The sequence below is a fragment of the Emys orbicularis genome, chromosome 8 (genome assembly GCF_028017835.1).
Source record: "Emys orbicularis isolate rEmyOrb1 chromosome 8, rEmyOrb1.hap1, whole genome shotgun sequence".
Classification (NCBI taxonomy): domain Eukaryota; kingdom Metazoa; phylum Chordata; order Testudines; family Emydidae; genus Emys; species Emys orbicularis.
The window spans coordinates 11,899,295-11,919,540 of NC_088690.1; the positions used below are offsets into that span (position 1 = coordinate 11,899,295).

The 20,246-nt window shown below is 41.8% G+C and overlaps 1 protein-coding gene across 1 annotated transcript in view; it reads right to left on the reverse strand.

Moving 5' to 3' along the window:
• The window catches only part of LRP8 (LDL receptor related protein 8), a 277,087-nt gene that overhangs the window by 128,640 nt on the left and 128,201 nt on the right, over positions 1 to 20,246 (reverse strand). Inside the window, 1 exon segment of the mRNA XM_065409640.1 lies at positions 90 to 212. Coding sequence (XP_065265712.1) covers positions 90 to 212 — 123 coding nt within the window.

Consider the following 20,246-nt stretch of genomic DNA (forward strand, 5'->3'; position numbering starts at 1 on the left):
AACTTCAGGAGGGCAGGTGACTCTGGCTTCCTTACCATTCTAAACCATTTCTACTTTCACAAGACACATTGATTATCTACAGTACTCACTGCATGTCGCTTCTGATTCATCAGACCCGTCAGGGCATTCCTCTTCACCATCACATTTCCACCTGGCTGGGATGCAGTGGCCATTGTTGCAGGTGAAGTCTGATTCTGCACAGGTTTTCTTCACTGCAAGGAGGAAACAAAAAACAACATAATTCAGCTCAGCAGTACACACACTCTACACTCCCTTGATCCCCACTAAAGGGAGCACCATACTTGTCATCCACACGAGGAAAAGTAATTTCACATTCTACACTGGCTTCTCAAAGGCAAAGAAACAAGCTGGTATCAAAGAAGGATGCTTTGTCTCTGGACTTTGAAAATCCTATGTCCCCAACTGTACAGGTCTTTAAAATAGACTCACTCATTTCTATTTTCATTTAGTGCTAGCTAAAATGAGTCAAAGTGGGGAATACTTCATTGATGCCAGCATAACTAGCTAGCTTTATTATAATCACTTGTTGTTATATGAAACTGAAAATGTGCTAGATGATTTACAGGGAGGTAAGAAGACAAAGTCCCTGCTTTTAAGTGTATTACAGTCTAAGGGTACGTCTTCACTCCCGCCATATCAGCGGGTAGCAATCGATTTATCTGGGATCGATATATCGTGTCTCGTTAAGACGCGATATATCGATCCCCGAACGCGCTCACCGTCGACTCCGGAACTCCACCAGAGCGAGCGGCGGTAGCACAGTCGACGGGGGAGCCGCGACCGTCGATCCCGCGCCGTCTGGACCCCAGGTGATTCGATCCAAGATACTTCGACTTCAGCTACGCAATTCGCGTAGCTGAAGTTGCGTATCTTGGATCGATCCCCCCCCCCAGTGTAGACCAGCCCTAACTAATTCCTTCTATTTGTCTAACTTACTCATGGCATTTCTAGCCTATCCATCACCTTAGCATGCAGTCACAATACATGCCTCCAAATACCATGCAACTTTATGAAAAGACCATTGAAAATAAGTCCAGTTGTATTTGTAAATCTAAGTGACACCTCTCAGCTATTTAGTTTGTCCATGTGAGTCTACGGCTTGAGAAAAGTGCTGTACTGAGGGACCCTGGAAATTAACTTCTCTGTTAATCTATAGAACTGGTACCCCACAGCCAGTGCCCAGCAGTACAAGACTTTTCACACTGCCAGGCCAAAAGGCCTCAAACCTGATCTGAAAAAACCACTTCTCAGGCCAAGCTTAGAATTCAGGCTCTACGGCCCATTCAATTCTTGGCCTCTTTGCTGAAACTACCAACAAGGATGCCAGTTAATGACATTGGTGGTGGTGGCTTTTGTGGCTGCTCTACTGGGAACTGGACTGAAACTGCCAAATTCTTTACACATGGGCTACCAAACAGCAATTCAATGGCTTCTGGTCACTTTCAGTCACTACTGACACATAAGGTCTTAGAACGGGTGTCCGAGAGGTGAAAAACTCCTTTAATCACACACACAGAGAAAAGGGGGCACAGCACTGTGAGGTGGTGGCTAGGTTTATATGGCTTAGATCTAGTATTCACTTTCTGTTTCATAAAACATGCAGCTTCCCTGCTTAGACATCCCACAAGGAACTGCTGTGAAGATCATCAAACATATGTGTAATCTATCCAGATGTGCTTTCTATATGGAGTGTGTATTTATTCCCCTGATACACATGAGCCAGATACGGATTTAGATATAGGATATGCATTTCCCTTCATCTCATAAAATCACAGATAATGAATATTAATGTAGAAATAAGACATATAGCCCAAGATTTTTTTAAAAATAACTAGTGATTTTGGGAGCCAAACCTGAGATGTCTCAAAGGAGTCTGATTTTCAGAAGGTTCTCTGGAAAGGCCTCTTGAAGGTGTTTCAAATTAGGTATCCAAAACTTGTAGCACCCAAAAGCACAAGTCATTTCGGACAACACAGGCCACTACATATACTATAGTCATCAGTTCTGGATATATTAAGCCTGGGGTGACAGAGTATAACTCACAGGCCGAATGCGGCCTGCAAAGTTCTGCAATGTGGCCTTTCACTGCTCTCAGTACAGATCTGTAGCCAATGGAGACTACCACCCCAGCATCCTAGAGAAAGGATTCTCAGATCAAGCTGAAACACTACATGCTGAGATTTGCTCTCTCTGCAGGCTGCATCTCCATATCAAAGAGAGGACAGATTTAACCTGCTCTGTTGTAACTCTGGCTAGATTCCCATGTGGCACACACCTGAGCAAACTTTAGGCATTCCCCCACTTTCTATTAAAATCTCTAGGTGGAGTTAGTAGTATTTCCTATTAGATGAAAGTCGGACACTTCGTAAAGGAAACAATCATGCTTTTACTCAGAATACAAATACCAGATTTTACTTTAGTACAACACTGGACACACATGGTAGTTTATTTTTTTGCTTAGTTTGTGTTGTTTCTTCTCACAATGTTATGTGACTTTCTAAGAAAGAAAGCGCCTGTGCATTTGCCTCTGTCCTATTCCACGGTGGTATATACAGTGCAGGGCCGCCCAGAGGGGGGGGGGAATGGAGCAATTTGCCCCAGGCCCCGGACCCCGCAGGGGCCCCGCAAGCCTTGGCCCGGTGGCGGTCCGGGTCTTCAGCGGCATTTCGGCGGCGGGGGGCCCTTCAGTGTTGCCGAAGACGTGGAGCGACTGAAGGGCCCCCCGCCGCCGAAATGCCGCCGAAGACCCGGACCGCCGCCGGGTTAGTACAAGCGCCGCAGCTCCCCCGCTTTGCCCCAGATCCCCTGAATCCTCTGGGCGGCCCTGATACAGTGACACGATTATTTGTGCACCTTGCAATGGAACAGCAATTCCCCAACTGAGAACAACATTCTGACCAGACGGGTACATGGAACTGAAAGTTTAAGTGTTCATCAACAGAGATGACAAAGAGATATGCAGTCCCTTCAACAACCCAAACCTGCTCACAGCAGATGGTCCCACTGATTGCTTTGTTCCCTTGACACTGTTCTTAAGCAGTTCAATTAATATATTATTGGGATTCATAAAAGGGAGAAGAAATACATTATTGACAATCACAGTGTGGCATCTGGAAGGTATTAATGTATTCCTTGTGTGTAAACTTCCTTTCTGCAAAATGAAGGTGCACACAACAGCCCTCTGGCATAACCAAAGGGAAAGGCATTCCCGTTAGATAGCCACCCAGTGGTCTAATAGTCCAGTCCTAGATAAATCAGCAAGAAAAGAGCAATGCATCCTGTACTTTAAATACTAAAAATTTAAATGTGATCCACGACCACAAATTGACAATGTTGTATTTTTTAAATCACGTTTTCCCCTTAGAGAATGCCCTGGGGGTAGGGGCTCCTTTTATAGTTTTAACTGCCCCCCTCAGAAATAGCCAGGCAAAACTAATTATTCCCATGAGACCTACACAGAATTGCGTCCCTTTGCTGTAAACAGAACAAGGCAGATTTGTTTCCATAACTCTTGAAAAATGAAAGTAAATAAGAGATTACGCACTTTGTGCAGCCACTGTGGTTCTCCGAGATGTGTGTCCCCATGGGTGCTCCACTCTAGGTGTGCAAGCACCTCTCGAGCCCTTGATCAGAGATTTTCAGTTAGCAGTGTCCATTTGACCAGCGTATGCGCCCTATGCCTCCTTGTACTGGATAATCAGGATATATAGGGATGCGTGGGTGAAATGCCCTCAGCTCCTTCTCCAGCCAAACATCCCCCAAGGAACAGTCCAAAGCAGAAGGGAAGGAGAGTGGGTAGTGGAGTACTCACAGGGGCATGCACCATGAAAAACTTCACTTACAACACAACATGAGTAACCTCATCTTCTTCAGTAGTGTTCTTATGGGTGCTCCACTTCAACTGACTTCTGACCAGTATCCCCAGATAGAGGAGGGAATTTGGAATAGAGTCCAGAATTGAAAATAGCACTGCAGAACCAAATGCTGCATTGGTCTGACTGCATGGATCAGGACGTAATGTTTTGAAAACATATGCATTGAAGCCCATGTAGCAGCTCTACATATTTCAATACAGTCTTCTGTAATGCCGTAGACATTTCCTGCAATCTAGTTGAATGTGCTATCACTCTTTTGGGGGGAGGGAGGGATGAATGTTCGCAGCATCGTCATAACAAGGGATATCTGGATGTATTATTAATCTCGCTAGTCTCTGAGTAGAGATTGATGACCTCATAGATCTATCCAGGAAGGAAATGAAGAGCTTAGGTGACTTTCTAAATTGCTTGGTCCTATCTGGGTAAAAGGCCAATGCCCTTCTAACATCCAGGGTATGTAAGCAGGATTCCTGTAGAGCAGTGGTTCTCAACCAGGGCCCCTGGGAGGCCGCGAGCAGGTTTCAGGGGGTCCGCCAAGCAGGACCAGTGTTAGCCTCGCTGGGGGCCAGGGCAGAAAGCATAAGCCGCGTCGCGCAGAGCTGAAGCCCTATTCTTTGGATTCAACAGATCATCCAAGATGACTGAATGCGGCACCGAGTTAGGAAGGAGGCAGTAACAACACCACCAACGGAAAAATCGCTTCCACTTCTGCAGATAAGTAGTGAGAGTTGATCTCTTTGTACTATTCAGTAACATATTTCCACACAACAGGAGGATTCTAACCCCGTGAAACATCAAGGAGCCACACCAAGGTAGAGAGCCACTAGGCTGGGATGAAGCATATGACCCACATCCTGTGAAAGGAGATGAGGAATGGTTGGGAGCTTGAATGACGGTTGGGCATATAGGTAAAGCAGGTACGGGTATCAAGACTGTCTTGGCCATGTCTGCACTATAAGGATAACTTGGCTCTGTCCTGTCTGATCTTGTTCATCACCCTTAGTATCAGTGGCATCGGAGGAAATGCATAGAACAGACCTTTCTTCCAAGATAGAAGAGTGGTGGACCAGACCTCCTCTTGAGCAGAAAAGAGGACACTTCCTGTTCCTGGAGATGGCAAAGAGATCCACCTCTGGCAGACCCCATCTTTGGAATAAACTGTGGAGAATGTAGGTTCTAGCTCCCATTCATAATCCTGTGAGAAGTGTCTGCTGAGGACATCGGTGTGGCATTCTGGGAGGTATACCACTGAAATTTGGATCTGATGAGCTATGAACCAATTCCATAGTTTCATGGCTTCAGCACAAGCATCTTGCTCCTCCTTGCTTGTTGATATAGAACATGCAGGATACTTTGTCTGTCATGACCCTGATAGATTTGGCCTTATGATGGACAGGAAATGAAGGTAAGTGTTCCTGACAGCCCTGAAGTCCAACAGATTGATATGGAGACTGGTTTCTTGAGTTCTCCATCTGTCCTGCGTCATGAGGGTATTGAGGTGGGCTCCCATCCCAACTGTGATGTGTCTGTTGTTAAAGTCACTGGGCGACAGAAAGGAACACCTGCACAGATGTTGAGTTGATCCTTCCACCAGTCTAGGGAGTTCCTCACTTGTAGAGGAACCGTCACCTGTCTGTCCAAGGTCTGTGACTGGAGACTAGGTCATTCTGAGCCAACTCTGAAGGGACAGAATTGTAGCCTTGAGTGATAGGTCACAAAGGTGCAAGCTGCCAAGTGTCCCAGGAACTGAAGACAATTCCTTACTGTGTTTCAAGAGCTCCCCTGAATTGCTCATGCCAGACTTGACAAGGTTACGATTCTGTCTAAGGGATGGTACACTCTGGCTGTCAATGAGTCCAAATATGCCCCTATAAACTGTATCTTCTGTAAAGGGGTTAATGTTGACATTTTTACATTCAGATCCTAAACCAGAGCAAGGACCATCTGGGTGGAAAATAGCACTGCTTTGTAGGATCAGCCCTTGGGTAGCCAGATGTTGAGATCTGGGAAGACTAGGATCAGTTCTTGTTGGAGGTAAGCAGCCACTACTGTCAGGACTTTTGGGACTGCCCTTGGGGCCACGAAAAGGCCAAAGGGAAGCACTCAATATTGGAAATGATTCTGGCCTTTGGTGAAGCATAGGTATTTCCTCTGTGATGGTGTATCATTATATTGAAAGAGGCATCTTGTAGGTTGAGAGCTGAAAACCATTCCCTTTCTCTAGTGAACGAATTATAGCTGCCAGAGTCACCATCCTGAACTTTTCAGACTTTACGGCTTGTTTAAAAGTCTTAGATCGGTCTCCACCTTCCATCCTGCTTTGTCTCAAGGAAATCTGAGTAAAATCCCTTGACCTTGTGAAGAGGAGGAACTTGCTCTATTGCTCCTAATCAAAGGAGAGAGACCACTTCTTGTCTCAATAAAAGCTGGTGAGAGGGGTTCCTGAAGAGGGATGAGGAAAGGAGGGAGTGATGTAAAATGGATGATATAGCCCGATGTTCTGACATCTATGACCCACTTAGCTGTAGTGATCTGCCTCCAAGTATGTTGGAAATAAGCAAGGCAGTCTCCAAAGAGGGAGAGGTGGGCTAATAGGCACAGTTGTAAATAAGAACATTAGAACAGCCATACTGGGTCAGAACAAAGGTCCATCTAGCCCAGTATCCTGTCTTCCGACAGTGGCCAATGCCAGATGCTCGACAGGGAATGAACAGAACAGGTAATCAAGTGACCCTCAACCAACCATCAAAACTGTTGCTTTGAAGATGGGTGGGTGGTCATGGAGAGCAGTTGGGAGGACCTCTTCCTCTGAAATTTATGTCTCTTTCTGGGGTGTTGGATGGATGTTTGGAACCAGGAAAACTGATCAGTACATGATCTCTGGGTGGTCTGTAACCTACTAAACCTTTTCTTATTTGCCCAGGGATCGTAAAGTAGCCCTACAGTCCTTTAGAGTGTGCAAGGACTCATCCACTGTTTTCGAGAACAGTTTACAGTCATCAAAGGGGAGGTCCTCTGTTCTTCTATCAGACACCCCAAGAGATGGAGCCATGATGCCCTGCACATAACCACTGCTGTGGAGGTGGACCTGGCAGCAGTGTCCACAGCATCTAAGGATGCTTGCAGAGCAGTTATGGCCACCAAGTGGCCCTCTGAGATGATGGACTGGAATTCCTCCCTATGTTTTTGTGGCAGATGTTTAATAAAAGCAGTGAATCTGTCATAATTTGTAAAATTATATTTTTACCATGACTGCCTGATAATTTGCGATCCTGAACTGACGAATAGGCTGACGAATAGGCCTTTTGCCCAAAGAGATCCAGACTTTCCTAGTATTTGTCATATGGGGTAGATTTAGAGAAGTGCTGCCTACCCCGCACATTTACCACATCCACAACCAAAGAGTTGGGTGGAGGATGGGAGAACAAAATGTCAGAATCCTTAGGGGGAAAATAATACTTCTTATTCACCCATTTACGCATAGGCAAAATAATGGCAGGTGTCTGCAACACCATCTTAACTGGATCTAGCAGCACCTCTTTGAAGGGTAATGCCACCTTGAAGGGTGTTGCTGACTGCAAGGTATCCAACAATTTGTGCTGTGAATCCATAACCTTTTCAGGAGGAATCTGAAAGGCATCAGCAACCCTCTTTGTGAGGTATTGAAATCGCCAAAAATCATTGGTCATGGATGGTGGCAGAACATACCCACCTCATCCGGAGATGAGGATTCGATAGGCAGCCCAGAGTTCCCAGTATGGCCATGGTGGGGGGCAGGGCATATGGAAATAGGGGTAGCGTGCAGGGTTGGTTCCACCACCCATGATAATGAGCCCGATCTTCCCTATTACTTTCAGAGAATGAGTTCCTGATGGGATATGTGGGAGAACCCTGAAGAGAAATAGAGGAGACCAACTGGAAGTCTCCTACATCCTTCTCCATCTCATCCAATGAAGGACCACCCACAGAAAATGGTGAAGAGTCCTGCAATACCAGAGGATAGTAGTCTGGAAATTGGGATATAGGTACTGAGAGACATTTGGTACCCATGAGCAGCAAAGCCTCCAGTTCATCTGTTATTGAGAGGTCCTTAGTATACCTGAACTCCTGTGGTACTGAGTAGGGGATTGGTACTGATGCAGTAGCCGAAGCTAATGGTAGCACCAATGGTGGGCGTACTGAAGTAGACACTGATGGCATCTGGCACCTTTCCTTGCTCGGTGCCAAGAGTGCCACAAACTTGGGTACCAACGGCTCGGCTGAACTCAGTGGTGCCAGTCTCAAATGGCTATGCTTACCCTCCTTACTTGTAGATGGTACTTAGGCTTTAAGTTCGAAGCAGACTGCGAAGAGTTACAAAGGGATCTCACAAAACTGGGTGACGGGGCTACGAAATGGAAGATGAAATTCAATGTTGATAAATGCAATGTAATGCACATTGGAAAACATAATCGCAACTATACATATAAAATGATGGGGTCTAAATTAGCTATTACCACTCAAGAAAGAGATCTTGGAGTCATTGTGGATAGTTCTCTGAAAACATCTCCTCAATGTGCAGCGGCAATCAAAAAAGCGAACAGAACATTGGGGATAATTAAGAAAGGGATAGAAAAAAGACAGAAAATATCATATTGCCTCTATATATATATATCCATGATATGCCCATATCTTGAATACTGCGTGCAGATGTGGTCGCTCCATCCCAAAAAGATATATTGGAATTGCTAAAGGGTCAGAAAAGGGCAACAAAAATAATTAGGGATATGGAACAGCTTCCATATGAGGAAAGATTAATAAGACTAGGACTTTTCAGCTTGGAAAAGAGACAACTAAGGGGGTATATGATAGAGGTCTATAAATTCATGACTGGTGGGGAGAACGTTAATAAGGAAGTCTTATTTACTCCTTCTCATAGCACAAGAATGAGGGGTCACCAAATGAAATTAATAGGCAGCAGGTTTAAAACAAACAAAAGGAAGTATTTCTTCACACAACGCACAGTCAACATGTGGAACTCTTTGCCAGAGGATGCTGTGAAGACCAAGACTCTAACAGGGTTCAAAAAAGAACTTGATAAATTCATGGAGGACAGGTTGATCAATGGCTATTAGCTAAGATGGGCAGGGATGGTATCCCTAGCCTCTGTTTGCCAGAAGCTGGGATTGGGCGACAGACACATGATGATTGTCTGTTCTGTTCATTTCCTCTGAAGCATCTGGCATTGGCCATTGTCAGAAGACAGGATACTGGGCTAGATGGACCTTTGGTCTGACCCAATATGGCCGTTTTTCTGTTCTTTTTTCTTATGTTCTTATCTCTCCCCTTCATGCTCTTCATTGTACATCTGGGAGGCATGAGGCTTCCCCACAATTAGAGTGGCCGTCGCTCACACATATAGCCTGTCGGCAAGAAAGTTAACATTTGAAACCTGGCAAGCCAGACATGATCTGTCAGGAAAAACATAAATCTCCTCGGAGGGAAAGAGAGTAGTAAAACAATCCGCTCACTACTTATCTAGCTAACTATAGTAACAACTAACTATAAAAACTATCTTAATTGCTAGAGAAATATTGGAAAAGCGAAGGCACGCTCAAGGCAGACACGCTAGGGCATCATCTCAGGCCAAGGCAGTTGAGAAAGAACTCTATAGGGCACCCACGCACCCTATAGAGCCATGGTATATGGCACGAGGAGCCACAGGATATATGCACAGGCCGAACAAACACTGCCAACTGACAATCTCCAATCAAGGGCTCCACTTCAGGTGCATATGCACCTGAAGTGGAGCACACATAGGGATGCTACTTGAAGAAGAAATAACAGTAGCTGAAAAGCCATGTCACAATACCCCTCCTTCCCCATCTTGCATGATGCAATTTTACAGATGGAACTGGAAAGGAGAAGGCTATTGAATCCAATGCTATGACGTATGCTCTCTCCCCTAGACATATACAGTAAATGATACAAGAGAGACTAGAATTCTTTTGACTCTTGCTTGATTTGCCTTTAGTATGTGCTTTACCTTTCTCTGCTTCTGGATATATAGTTATGGCATGAACTACAGTGAAGAAAATAATACCAGTGAAGCTGTCACAGTGACTCAGAATGCAAGGGGAATAATCACTAGTTCACCTTTCCAATGCAAGACTCAGTTTAAAGGAGTAGTTTTTGTTTCTTTTTGTTTCCCTTGAAGACTGTCTGATGGAGAACAAAGTTTTAAAGCAAAAAACGTATGTCCCTTATCCTAGATTGCAGAGTAAAGACTACAGGATTTGTCCCAGAGCAGGAGGCAGGACTGCACGGTCCTCATTCTAAACTAGCTCTGTGTGTTTGCAATAATGCACATCACTGATTTGGAGAACCAAGTCCCCTCGTATTACTTTCCAACATATCCGCACATGTCCCTTAATTTACCCCATTTTTGGTAATGACCCTTCTCTACTTGGATGAGATTAAGAAACAATGCCTAAATATAGCCTGGATAAGAAATAGGTATAAGGAGACTTGATAGTTTAGAAATATTTAAAGGATGTCAACTTCAAGGACAAAGAGGAATTATTTAGAGTGGTAATAGGGACTATAATTAGGAGTAACAGGCTGACATTAAAACAGCGAAAGCTTAGGCTGATTATTAGGAAAAAACTTGCTTGACAATGTGTTAGGCTGTGAAATAGTCTCTTAAAGGAACTGGTGGCAAAGCCATCATTTGGGATATTTAGAATTAGACTGGCAGGGAGATGAACTATGATCTAATTGGTGATTTCCATACTAAACTCACAAAAAGATGATGCGAGTCAAATCATTGTCCAGTTGAAGTCATTGAGAGTCATTTAACTAATTTGAAAGGGTGAAATTCTGGCCCCAATCTTCCTAATTCTAAAACAAGTCTTAGCATTGTGACAACTGAAAAGTGCAAAATTTCAGGGTCCATTCACTCAAAGAAATTAAGCAAAGCAAGAGAAACTCAACTGAATGTAGCTAGGAGCAGCTAATGTGAAGCTACGGGTAAAGGCTTTGTGGGACAAAAACATCCCCGAGCAACTGCTTTGCAACACAACCAAGCCCCTTGTGTTTTATTTCCTGATGTATAATACCACTTGCTTATTGCTATTTTGCATATTTGCAGGCTACAAAACTATGTATTACATCACAGTATTTTCATAGTTTGTTATTGTCAACACTACTGTACCAATGCAACCAAAAGAGAGCAACAGCTGGTTTCTTTTCTGCCATGAACATAATCAACAATATTGTCAGTAAAATTTCAGTTTGATGATGTTTATTACTGGTGATGATGTATAAAGGTAGAAAGAGCACGGTTTAATTTTTCAGATCCCAAATTGTTTTTGCGGGGGCAATAGTTAGAAAAATCTTTTCTTGGACTTGTGAAGTGCATATAATTTGATGTGACAATAGCAGAGTCAATAAACAGGTAACCCTTGAATTAACTTCTTTTGTCTGGACTCCTGGATTTGTATATTTCAGAAATTCAGATACAGTAACATTCAAGAATATTCTTGTTTTTCCTTTATAATGTGTCAAATACTGCTCTCATGCAGACTCTGCTCCTACTCCAAATGAATTAATAGGAAAGCTCCCACTGATTTCAATGGTACAATTTCAATGTTCGAATTTCTATTTCAATGATACAGAATCAGGTCCTTAAAGTCCAAAGGTGTAACCAGTTGTAAATAAGAGCAGAATTTGGCTCTTCATGGGTATTGGTTTTAGCTGAGCTACTAAAATAAAATAAAATAAAATAAAATAAAATAAAAAGGTGATGCTATTAAAAAGTTTTGATTTGATCTTTCTATAGCAGTAAAAGGTTATAACCCAGAATGACTTGGTATGGGAAAAAGCTGCTAGCCCACCTGCCCCCATCCAAAAGTAATGAAAATCATAAAACAGGGTTTCATTTCGTGCTGGAAAACACAATGAAAACTTGGATCATTGGCGTATCAGAAAAACGGACAAGACTCCATCTGAAAAATAGAGAGCAAAGGAGTGGCAACACAGAAGAACTCAACAGCTTACCAGATAAAATAATTGTATTTCACCCTTGAGACTATGACTAGATGGATGGAAGTGTTAACTGCAACAGACCAGTGGCTAGCCATCCCCATAACCTGACTACATCATTTTATCCCAGTTTACTTTGCAACACTTAAGAAACTCAACTAAGCCAGTACTCACAATGAGCTAAATATCCCTGATGAATAAGTGTTGGGATCCTCATACAACTTTTGGGAGACTTTCTATCATCTCTGGAATATGCACTACTTGAGAGTTAACAGCGGGTTTGAGTTTATAACAGTTCCTGACTTCTGATTACATATGGAACAGTCATCACAGTATTACAGACAACCTCCTAAATAATTACCCCTCCAAATTAAATTAAAAAAAAAAACATGCTCAACTCCTACTGAAATTCAAAGTGTGTTTAACTCCCTTAAAGTCTTTTGAAAATCCCAGCTGACACATTACAATACTATTACTGGAGTATTATGAAGTACTATTGTAGAATACTGTAGTATTGATTTTGTAAAGGAGAAGCCACAACATGGAGTATATTGCAGCAAACCTTATCTTTATTACAGACATGTGGCAGGTAGATCAGGTGTGGTAGGTAGATACTATAAGTCCCAACACACCATGTTGCATCTTGACTCAAGCATAACTGCCGTTGGTTTCACATAAACACCCTGCTTGCTGGGAGTTCTAGTCCCTGCAGGACGCATGTCTGCACTTGCACTGACATTGGGGTTGGCTGTGAGCAGCACTTCAAACCTCTGCAGGCCACTCTTACTGGGAAAATTTTTTCCACAGGAAATCCCATGGACACAGACTCATTGTGTTTCTAGCTACAAAATGGCACCAGAAAAAAGCATAAAGTTGAAATGTCAGGAAATCCCAGTGGACATCCACTGTGGAGCTCTTTCAATTTTCAGACAGCCAAAGACACCTTGAAGTGATGAAAGGGAATATTTAACCAGTGCTCTGAATTTGGCAGAGTTTTGTTACGCTACCTCAGCAGGCAGGTGCACTTATAAAAGTGAGATTAATCAAATAATCGCACATAGTTGGAAATCCAACAGAAATCACGTCCTTTGATATCTCACATGAGAGACATTTTAAAAGCAACCTCTCCCATGGACTCCCTGAACTAGTCACATAAAACAATGCCAGATTAGCAAAAGTATGACGGAAGGTTTCAGGACTCCTTGAAGCCCTTATTACATCAATCAAAAATAAAAGTGTAGCTGCTGAGTTTAAATTAGCCTTGCTGATCAAATAAATTTAAAGGAGAAAAGAGATGTCACAGGAGATTTATCTTAGTATTAAAAGTATCCAATATTGTGCATTTTAAATGAAAATCATTTAAAGCCCTTATTTAAAATTATTTTATAAATTCATAGATACTAAGGCCACAAGGAACCACTGTGATCATCTAGTCTGACCTCCTGTATAACAAAGGATCTAGAATTTCCTCAAAATAATTCGTAAAGCAGATCTTTTAGAAAAGCATCCACTCTTCATTTAAAAATTGTCCGTGATGGCGAATCCACCATGACCCTCTGTAAATTGTTCCAATGGCTAATTACTCTCACTATTTAAAATTTATTCCTTATTTCCAGTCTGAATTTGTCTAGCTTCAGCTTCCAGCTATTGGATCATGTTATACCTTTCTCTGCTAGACTAAAGAGCCCATAATTAAATATTTGTTCCCCATGTAAGTACTTATAAACTAATCAAGTCATCCCTTAACCTTCTTTTTGTTACGCTAAATAGATTGCACTCCTTGAGTCTATCATTATAAGGTATGTTTTATAATCCTTTAATCATCCTCATGGATTCTTCTCTGAACCCCTTCCAATTTATCAATGTTCTTCTTAAATTGTGGGCACCAGAACTGGACACAGTAGTCCAGCAGCAGTCACATCAGTGCTAAATACAGAGGTAAAATAACCTCTCTACTCCTACCCGAGATTCACCTGTGTATGCATACCAGGATCGTATTAGCTCTTTTGGCCTCAGCATCATACCAAGAGCTCATGTTCAGTTGATTAGCCACCATGAGCCCCAAATCTTTTTCAGAGTCACTGCTTCCCAGGATAGAATCCCCTCATCTTGTAAGTATGGCCTGCATTTTTTGTTCCCAGATGTATACGTTTACATTTAGTCCAGACTGCCCTGCCTCTACTCTCTGGAGCATAACAGAGGGATCCTGTCTTGCATATCTAAGGATTTTTACAGATGTAAACAGTGCCTGTCCTGCTGAGCGTCTATGCTCCATAAGAGGCTCTGCTCTAGAAAACTTCCACCAGGCCAGTATCTCTTCAAGAAGCCTTCCCCTGCTGTCTGCGTTTTCTTGGGGCTTCATGGATACTCTCAGATCCCCTCCCAACCAGCCCCCACTGACAATTTAAGGCTCACAAAAAGGGATTTTGTGGCAATTTTTCAAGGGAGGTAATTATGCCACCATTTGTGGGGTTGCATAAAATTGCACAGCACACAGAATCAGTGGTTAATGCGTGGTTTGAATATTTTTGATCATACTCCCTCCTAAAAACAATAACCTGAAAATATTCCCAGCTTTGGATGGGAAGGGACTGACAAATCCCAGACTTTGTCTTCACTGGATGCTATTGATCATCCTCATTTTGCTGTGATGAGCTGGCAAGTTGAAAGTGCCTGTCACTCAACTTTCTGAATGTCTTAATTGACTCTCACTTTGAAAGGTGCAGTTTCTCCCATCTAGCTTATTGGGAGAGAAGGCTAGCATCTGACAAATACACTGATGGGCTCTTAGAGTTAGTAAAAATTGTTATGACTACAACACCTAGATGCTCCAACTAAGATTGTGGCCCACAGTGCTAGGCACCGTAAAAAACACACATTGAGAGACTGGTCCAGCCCCAAACAGCCTACAGTCCAAAGGGACAAGAGAGACAACAGGTGGGAGAAAGGAAACATTATTTGCCCCATTTTACAGACAGGGATTTATATGCAGAGACAGTAAGTTACTTGCTTAAAGTCACTTGGGAAATCTGTGACACAGCCAAGTATTGCACCTCATATCTCCCAAATCCCAGCTCAGTGACCTGACCACAAGACCAAATGTCCTCTCTACAGAAAAAACAGCTGTCGGTTTTGCCATTAGAAGTGAAACATGTTTCTGTAACTTCATGCTGTTGCAGTGTGTCACCTCTTTGAATTACTTGATTCATTCTCACCAATCATTTTGTTCCCAGGCATTTGTTTCACTGAAGTCATCATTGCAAATCCTCTCAGATTTACAATGGTGACTTTAGTGAAACAAATGCCTGGGATCTTTGCTGACACAACTGCAGCGCTGTTTCTCTGGTTTGTTTTTTTAACACAGTAAAATGCTGTTACAAGACACATGATCTTTGGGGAGAACTATATACAAATTATGTCACAGTAAAAAGCTTTTGAAAATTCCCCTCAAGCACTTGACATCAGTCTGTTCTGCTATTTCTGAGGACTGTATACCAGGGACCACATTCATCCTTGGTAAATGCCACTAAAGTCAATGAATAATTTTGGCTCTAGTGGCCTGTTTGCCAAATTGGACGTGGATGTCTTTATGCTAGGTTTTATTCACATAAGTTTTACCATCAGTTTAAAGTCAGACTTACATAGCTCACCAAGGCATTCAGTGCTCCCACTTGACAGCACAGTCACAGATAGAACTATGTAATGCTCCCTGACAGAAACAAGAACATAACATGAAAAAACTTAAACGCTTCAAAGGAGCCTCTATTTTGGAACAATCACAATCATCAGACTCACTCTAGCTACAGCTGCTGCTGCCCTAAATCCCTTGTGAGTAAACTTCTACTGACCTAGCGGTTCTTAATGACCATCATACTGTATATATGGGGAAAACAATTAACCCCTTGATGCAGGAAGTCAGGCTTCCCCAGAACAAATATACTACAGCTATGGAATGACTAGGCACAACAGAGGAATCACAATACATTCAATAATGTTTAGACTTTTTCAAAAAACATTAGGAATATATTGCTTTAGGAAATTACAGAGTTCAAATAAGTCCATAGAACAATGTCAGCTCCCATCTATAAACATGGGTGCACCTTCTCTGATGGGTATCAGCAAAATCAGTGACTGCACGGCTGCAACTGAAGGCAAAATTTGTCCTACTGTTTTCTGGGCTTGGACTGAGGGGGGACTAGAGAAAGGACCTATGGAAATGCAGTTCCTTTTGTTGAATGATACATATACAGAGAAAGAATAAAGGGAAGAAGTCATAGGGTTGCCATCTGTTATGATTGTTATGGGATCATTCTTATTTCAGAAGGGTGGTGCCAAGTCCCTGTAAGCCTCGCTGGTGGTACAGTCCCAAAATAGCTACATGCCCGTGTAACTTAATCGGATCATGCCGTTGCATCATAATGTTACAGAACTGATCCAATGCGGGGATGCTGTGTCACAGCAGCATCCTTGTGTTGCATTGATTCAATGTTAGGACAACTTTTCAGGGCATGAGTTTAATCACACAGGACATAAAATTAAAGGCAATAACTTGACCTATAACCAAATCCACCCTTCTTATTCTGCTAAACCTGAACTTCTATGCCATCAAACCCATTTTAATAACAAGTGGTCATCTAGTAGTGAAACCTTTTAACCCCTAGTAAAGTCCCTAAGACCACCCATCTGACGTGTTCTGATCTGGCTTCTAACCTTCTTAAGACTTTCAAACCGTCTTAAGCTTATAGGCTCATTGTAACCTTCCTTTTCCCAGTGCTATTCAAGGTGTTTTTTCTAAAAGCATTGCATTAATCTCTAGATTATCAACTTCTGCCTAACCAGCTAATTGTCACTTGAGCTGTGTGAACGCTTCCATAAAAAATTCCAAAGTCACATCAGTTTCACCCCATTTTAGGTTTTATTACAAACCCCAGACTTGGCCCTGGTTGAGTAATGATTCATAAATCTTTCAAACAAACCAGGACAGAGCTTCAATCAAACTTAAGACAGTTTCAAGTGAGTTCCCAGTCTCCTTACTGGTTATGGGGAAGGGTTTGTTCAAACCATAGCAAAACGTGGCAATTTCAGCTGAACTTCATTTTGAGTTTTCTCAAACTGAAGCTTGGGTGGGAGTCAGTAAACCCATGAGCTCTGAAGTCCCCACTGAAAAATAATAATTCAAATCCCTGGAAACTAAAACCAATATACTTCTCACAGTGCAGGTCAGCTCCCACAACAGACACACACATCAATGGAGCTATGCCAATTTACAACAGATGAGGATCTGGACTAGTATATTTACTATTCATCTTCAAGTTCCCAAATATTTTTCTAGGCTCAAAGCAAAAATCTCAGAGTAGGTCCTTTCACTTACAACTCAACTACAGTTTTACCACAAGGATTGACTTGATAACCAATATAAACATAATTTAAAATGAGGCGTATACAGCCTGTTTTTCAAACTCGAGTGTGTTCAGTTTGCATGCACAGTTACCAGGACTGCATGGGCAAATGGTAACTTCCATATGGAACTTGACATTTGTATGTGCAAATTTAGCATGCATATATGGGGTAAGGAACACACAAATTAGATGCCAAATTGCTTGTGATAATTAAAAAAAAATCAGACCCATAATATAAAAATCACAAATTAAATATGAAATTGAAAACCGAGCAGGAAATTAATGTAAATCATAATTCACAACAATACCATGATGAGATGAGGAAAATTTCCCCACTGAGACCCCTGAAATCAGGATCCATGATTTACAATATACATAGAAAGACTGGATTCTTTCAGTGGAAAATGATCTTTGCTGTTTGTATGTGCTGAGCAGAGGGGACAGCAGAAGAGTCTGGAGTAATTGAGAAAGTATTATTGGTTTTGTGAGCAAATTCCCTGTTACTAGTCATTTGGGAAATGTGACGCTAGTCTAGGCTCTTGAACAAGGAGTGAGATGTGTAGTAATATACTTTGATAACTCTGCTTTGCAGCTGAGCAGCATGGGAAATAACAAAACACTTACTACTACTGAGTTGTCCTGTATGTTTTTTCTTTATTGGAATTTTCACTGCATTGTACGAGACTTTAAAACATGATCCAGTTGATTAAAATGGAATCGTATTGTTTGTGCCTTCCTCCCCCCGCCAATCAACAAAGTATAACTTTTAAAAAAAGTATTAAAGAGTTAAAAAATTAACAACTTAGATTCACTTGCCCTGATGGAAGAAAATACAGCACTCAACATTAACAACACTTGTCAGGCCTCTCAGAAGCAGGATACGGTATGTTTAAATATGGAAGAAATTGGGGAATCATTTAGGATTTTCCAAAAAAGTTTAAGTAGCATTTCCAGTTTCTCTTGTTTGGTTTTAGCCAAATTAGGGCTCTTTTTGGAGTAAAATTTGTTTTGTTGGGATTACAGGTCTGTTGCATTTTAGGCGCATTTAACATGTGCGATTTCAGCTTTACGCGGTCGGCAAAAACAAAAACCCAAAAAGAGAAAAATAACAATTTAAATACTGTTTCTGTAGTGTGGGCGATTCCGTCCGCCATTACACTCAATGTAATTTTGACTATACACGATTTTCGCTTTAGGCGCTGACTGCGGAACGTAACCCCAGCGTAAGATGAGACAGGCCTGTATTTAAAAAATGGTCTGTCCTCCTGGGACCCTACATTCATCATCCTGCATTCTTTACTTCCTTGGATGTCAAAAAGTGACCAAACAGAAAGGAAATTGAAAAGCAATAACCAATCTGTTAAGGAAGGAAAGAGCTATACATGGTAAGTACTAGTTATGTCATCTCATAGACTCATCAACTTTAAGGTCAGAAGGGACCATCATGATCATCTAGTCTGACCAACTGCACATTGCAGGCCACAGCACTTCTAATACTTTACTGGTAGGCACTGAGATAGCACAATGAGTAATCCTAATAGAACAGAATAGGCAACACCTAAAAGATGACATAAAAGTCTTATTCGGTCTCCAGCTCAGTCTTAACTGGTCCACAAAGGACAAGACAGTTCTGTTGAACCTGGGCACTGGGAAGCTGGCTGAATCACACACACAAACATCTAAAAAAATCTCTCAGAAGCCAGCATCAGTTGCAGACTGAACAGCAGGTTCATCCTCTGATCCAAATCTGTCACAGAGCAATAATGCCAAGCAAATGTCTATTAACACTCCACCCAGAATCACTGGTTTGCTGGGCTTTCATGTGTTTATATTACATTAAATAATGTGATCAGCCTAAAAGTTTAGCTGTTTCTTTAGCCAAACAGAGCTACCTCCACTGATCACCTCTTAAAATATTTTATATGCCGTAATATTAATGACTAACATACTATAGCTATGGAATGACTAGGCACAACATAGGAATCACTATACATTCAATAATGTTTTAGACTTTAAAAAAAAACACATTAGGAACAAGTACCAACAAGTTCGCTTATCTTTAGCTCTATAATCATCTAAGCAAAAAAGACGGCGGTATCTACCGCACTTCACTGACTCTTGGGAAAATCCACAGGGCCGTACAAAGGCCCATAAGATGATCTCATGGTTTGAAGGGCCAGAGAAAACACAAAAGACTTTGCCTTTTGTGATGCATGGGACAAACTGAAGGAAGCACATGGTACCACGTATTTCATGACTAACTGAATTTGTGAATATTGTAGAAGCAGGTTGTGGAACCAGCGTCAAAATTATTACTGGATACACTTTAACTTGCTCCAGAATTCCTGTAAACTGATATCCAACTGAAGGGAAGCAGTCGCAGAAATCACTATAGACTGTAGCTTATCTCTGCAATATCCCTGACTAATACAATCCATTTATTTCCAGAGATATAAAACTAGGGTAGTTATTATATGTTACAATTGCTAATAATAATATCAACAGCATGTTTCATCCCAAAATACTTTACAAATTTACATAAAGGAATCACTTCTCCCAGCAATAAAATGCTTCTAACCTGCAGCACACTGCAGTTCAACAGCACTACAAACCAGAATAGGACAGGAAGTGAAGAATTCATGTCCACTGCAAATAGGAGTTGATACAAAGAAAATGTAAAACCACAAATAAAAGAACCACAAGCAAAATAATAAACAAGGACTTCCAGGAGTTTATGATTCTTTGAGAGAACCCCACTGCCTAAGATCTCTCTAGCCTGTATATAACAGGATTATTTGGATTGCAGAATTCTATTGTCTATTGTATTTGGCTTGTTTTACTCACCCGGTTAGCCCTGTTAATTTCAATAGGGCTACGTGTCTGAGTATGGTGAGAGGACTTAGCCCTATTACTGACACAATTAGGGTAA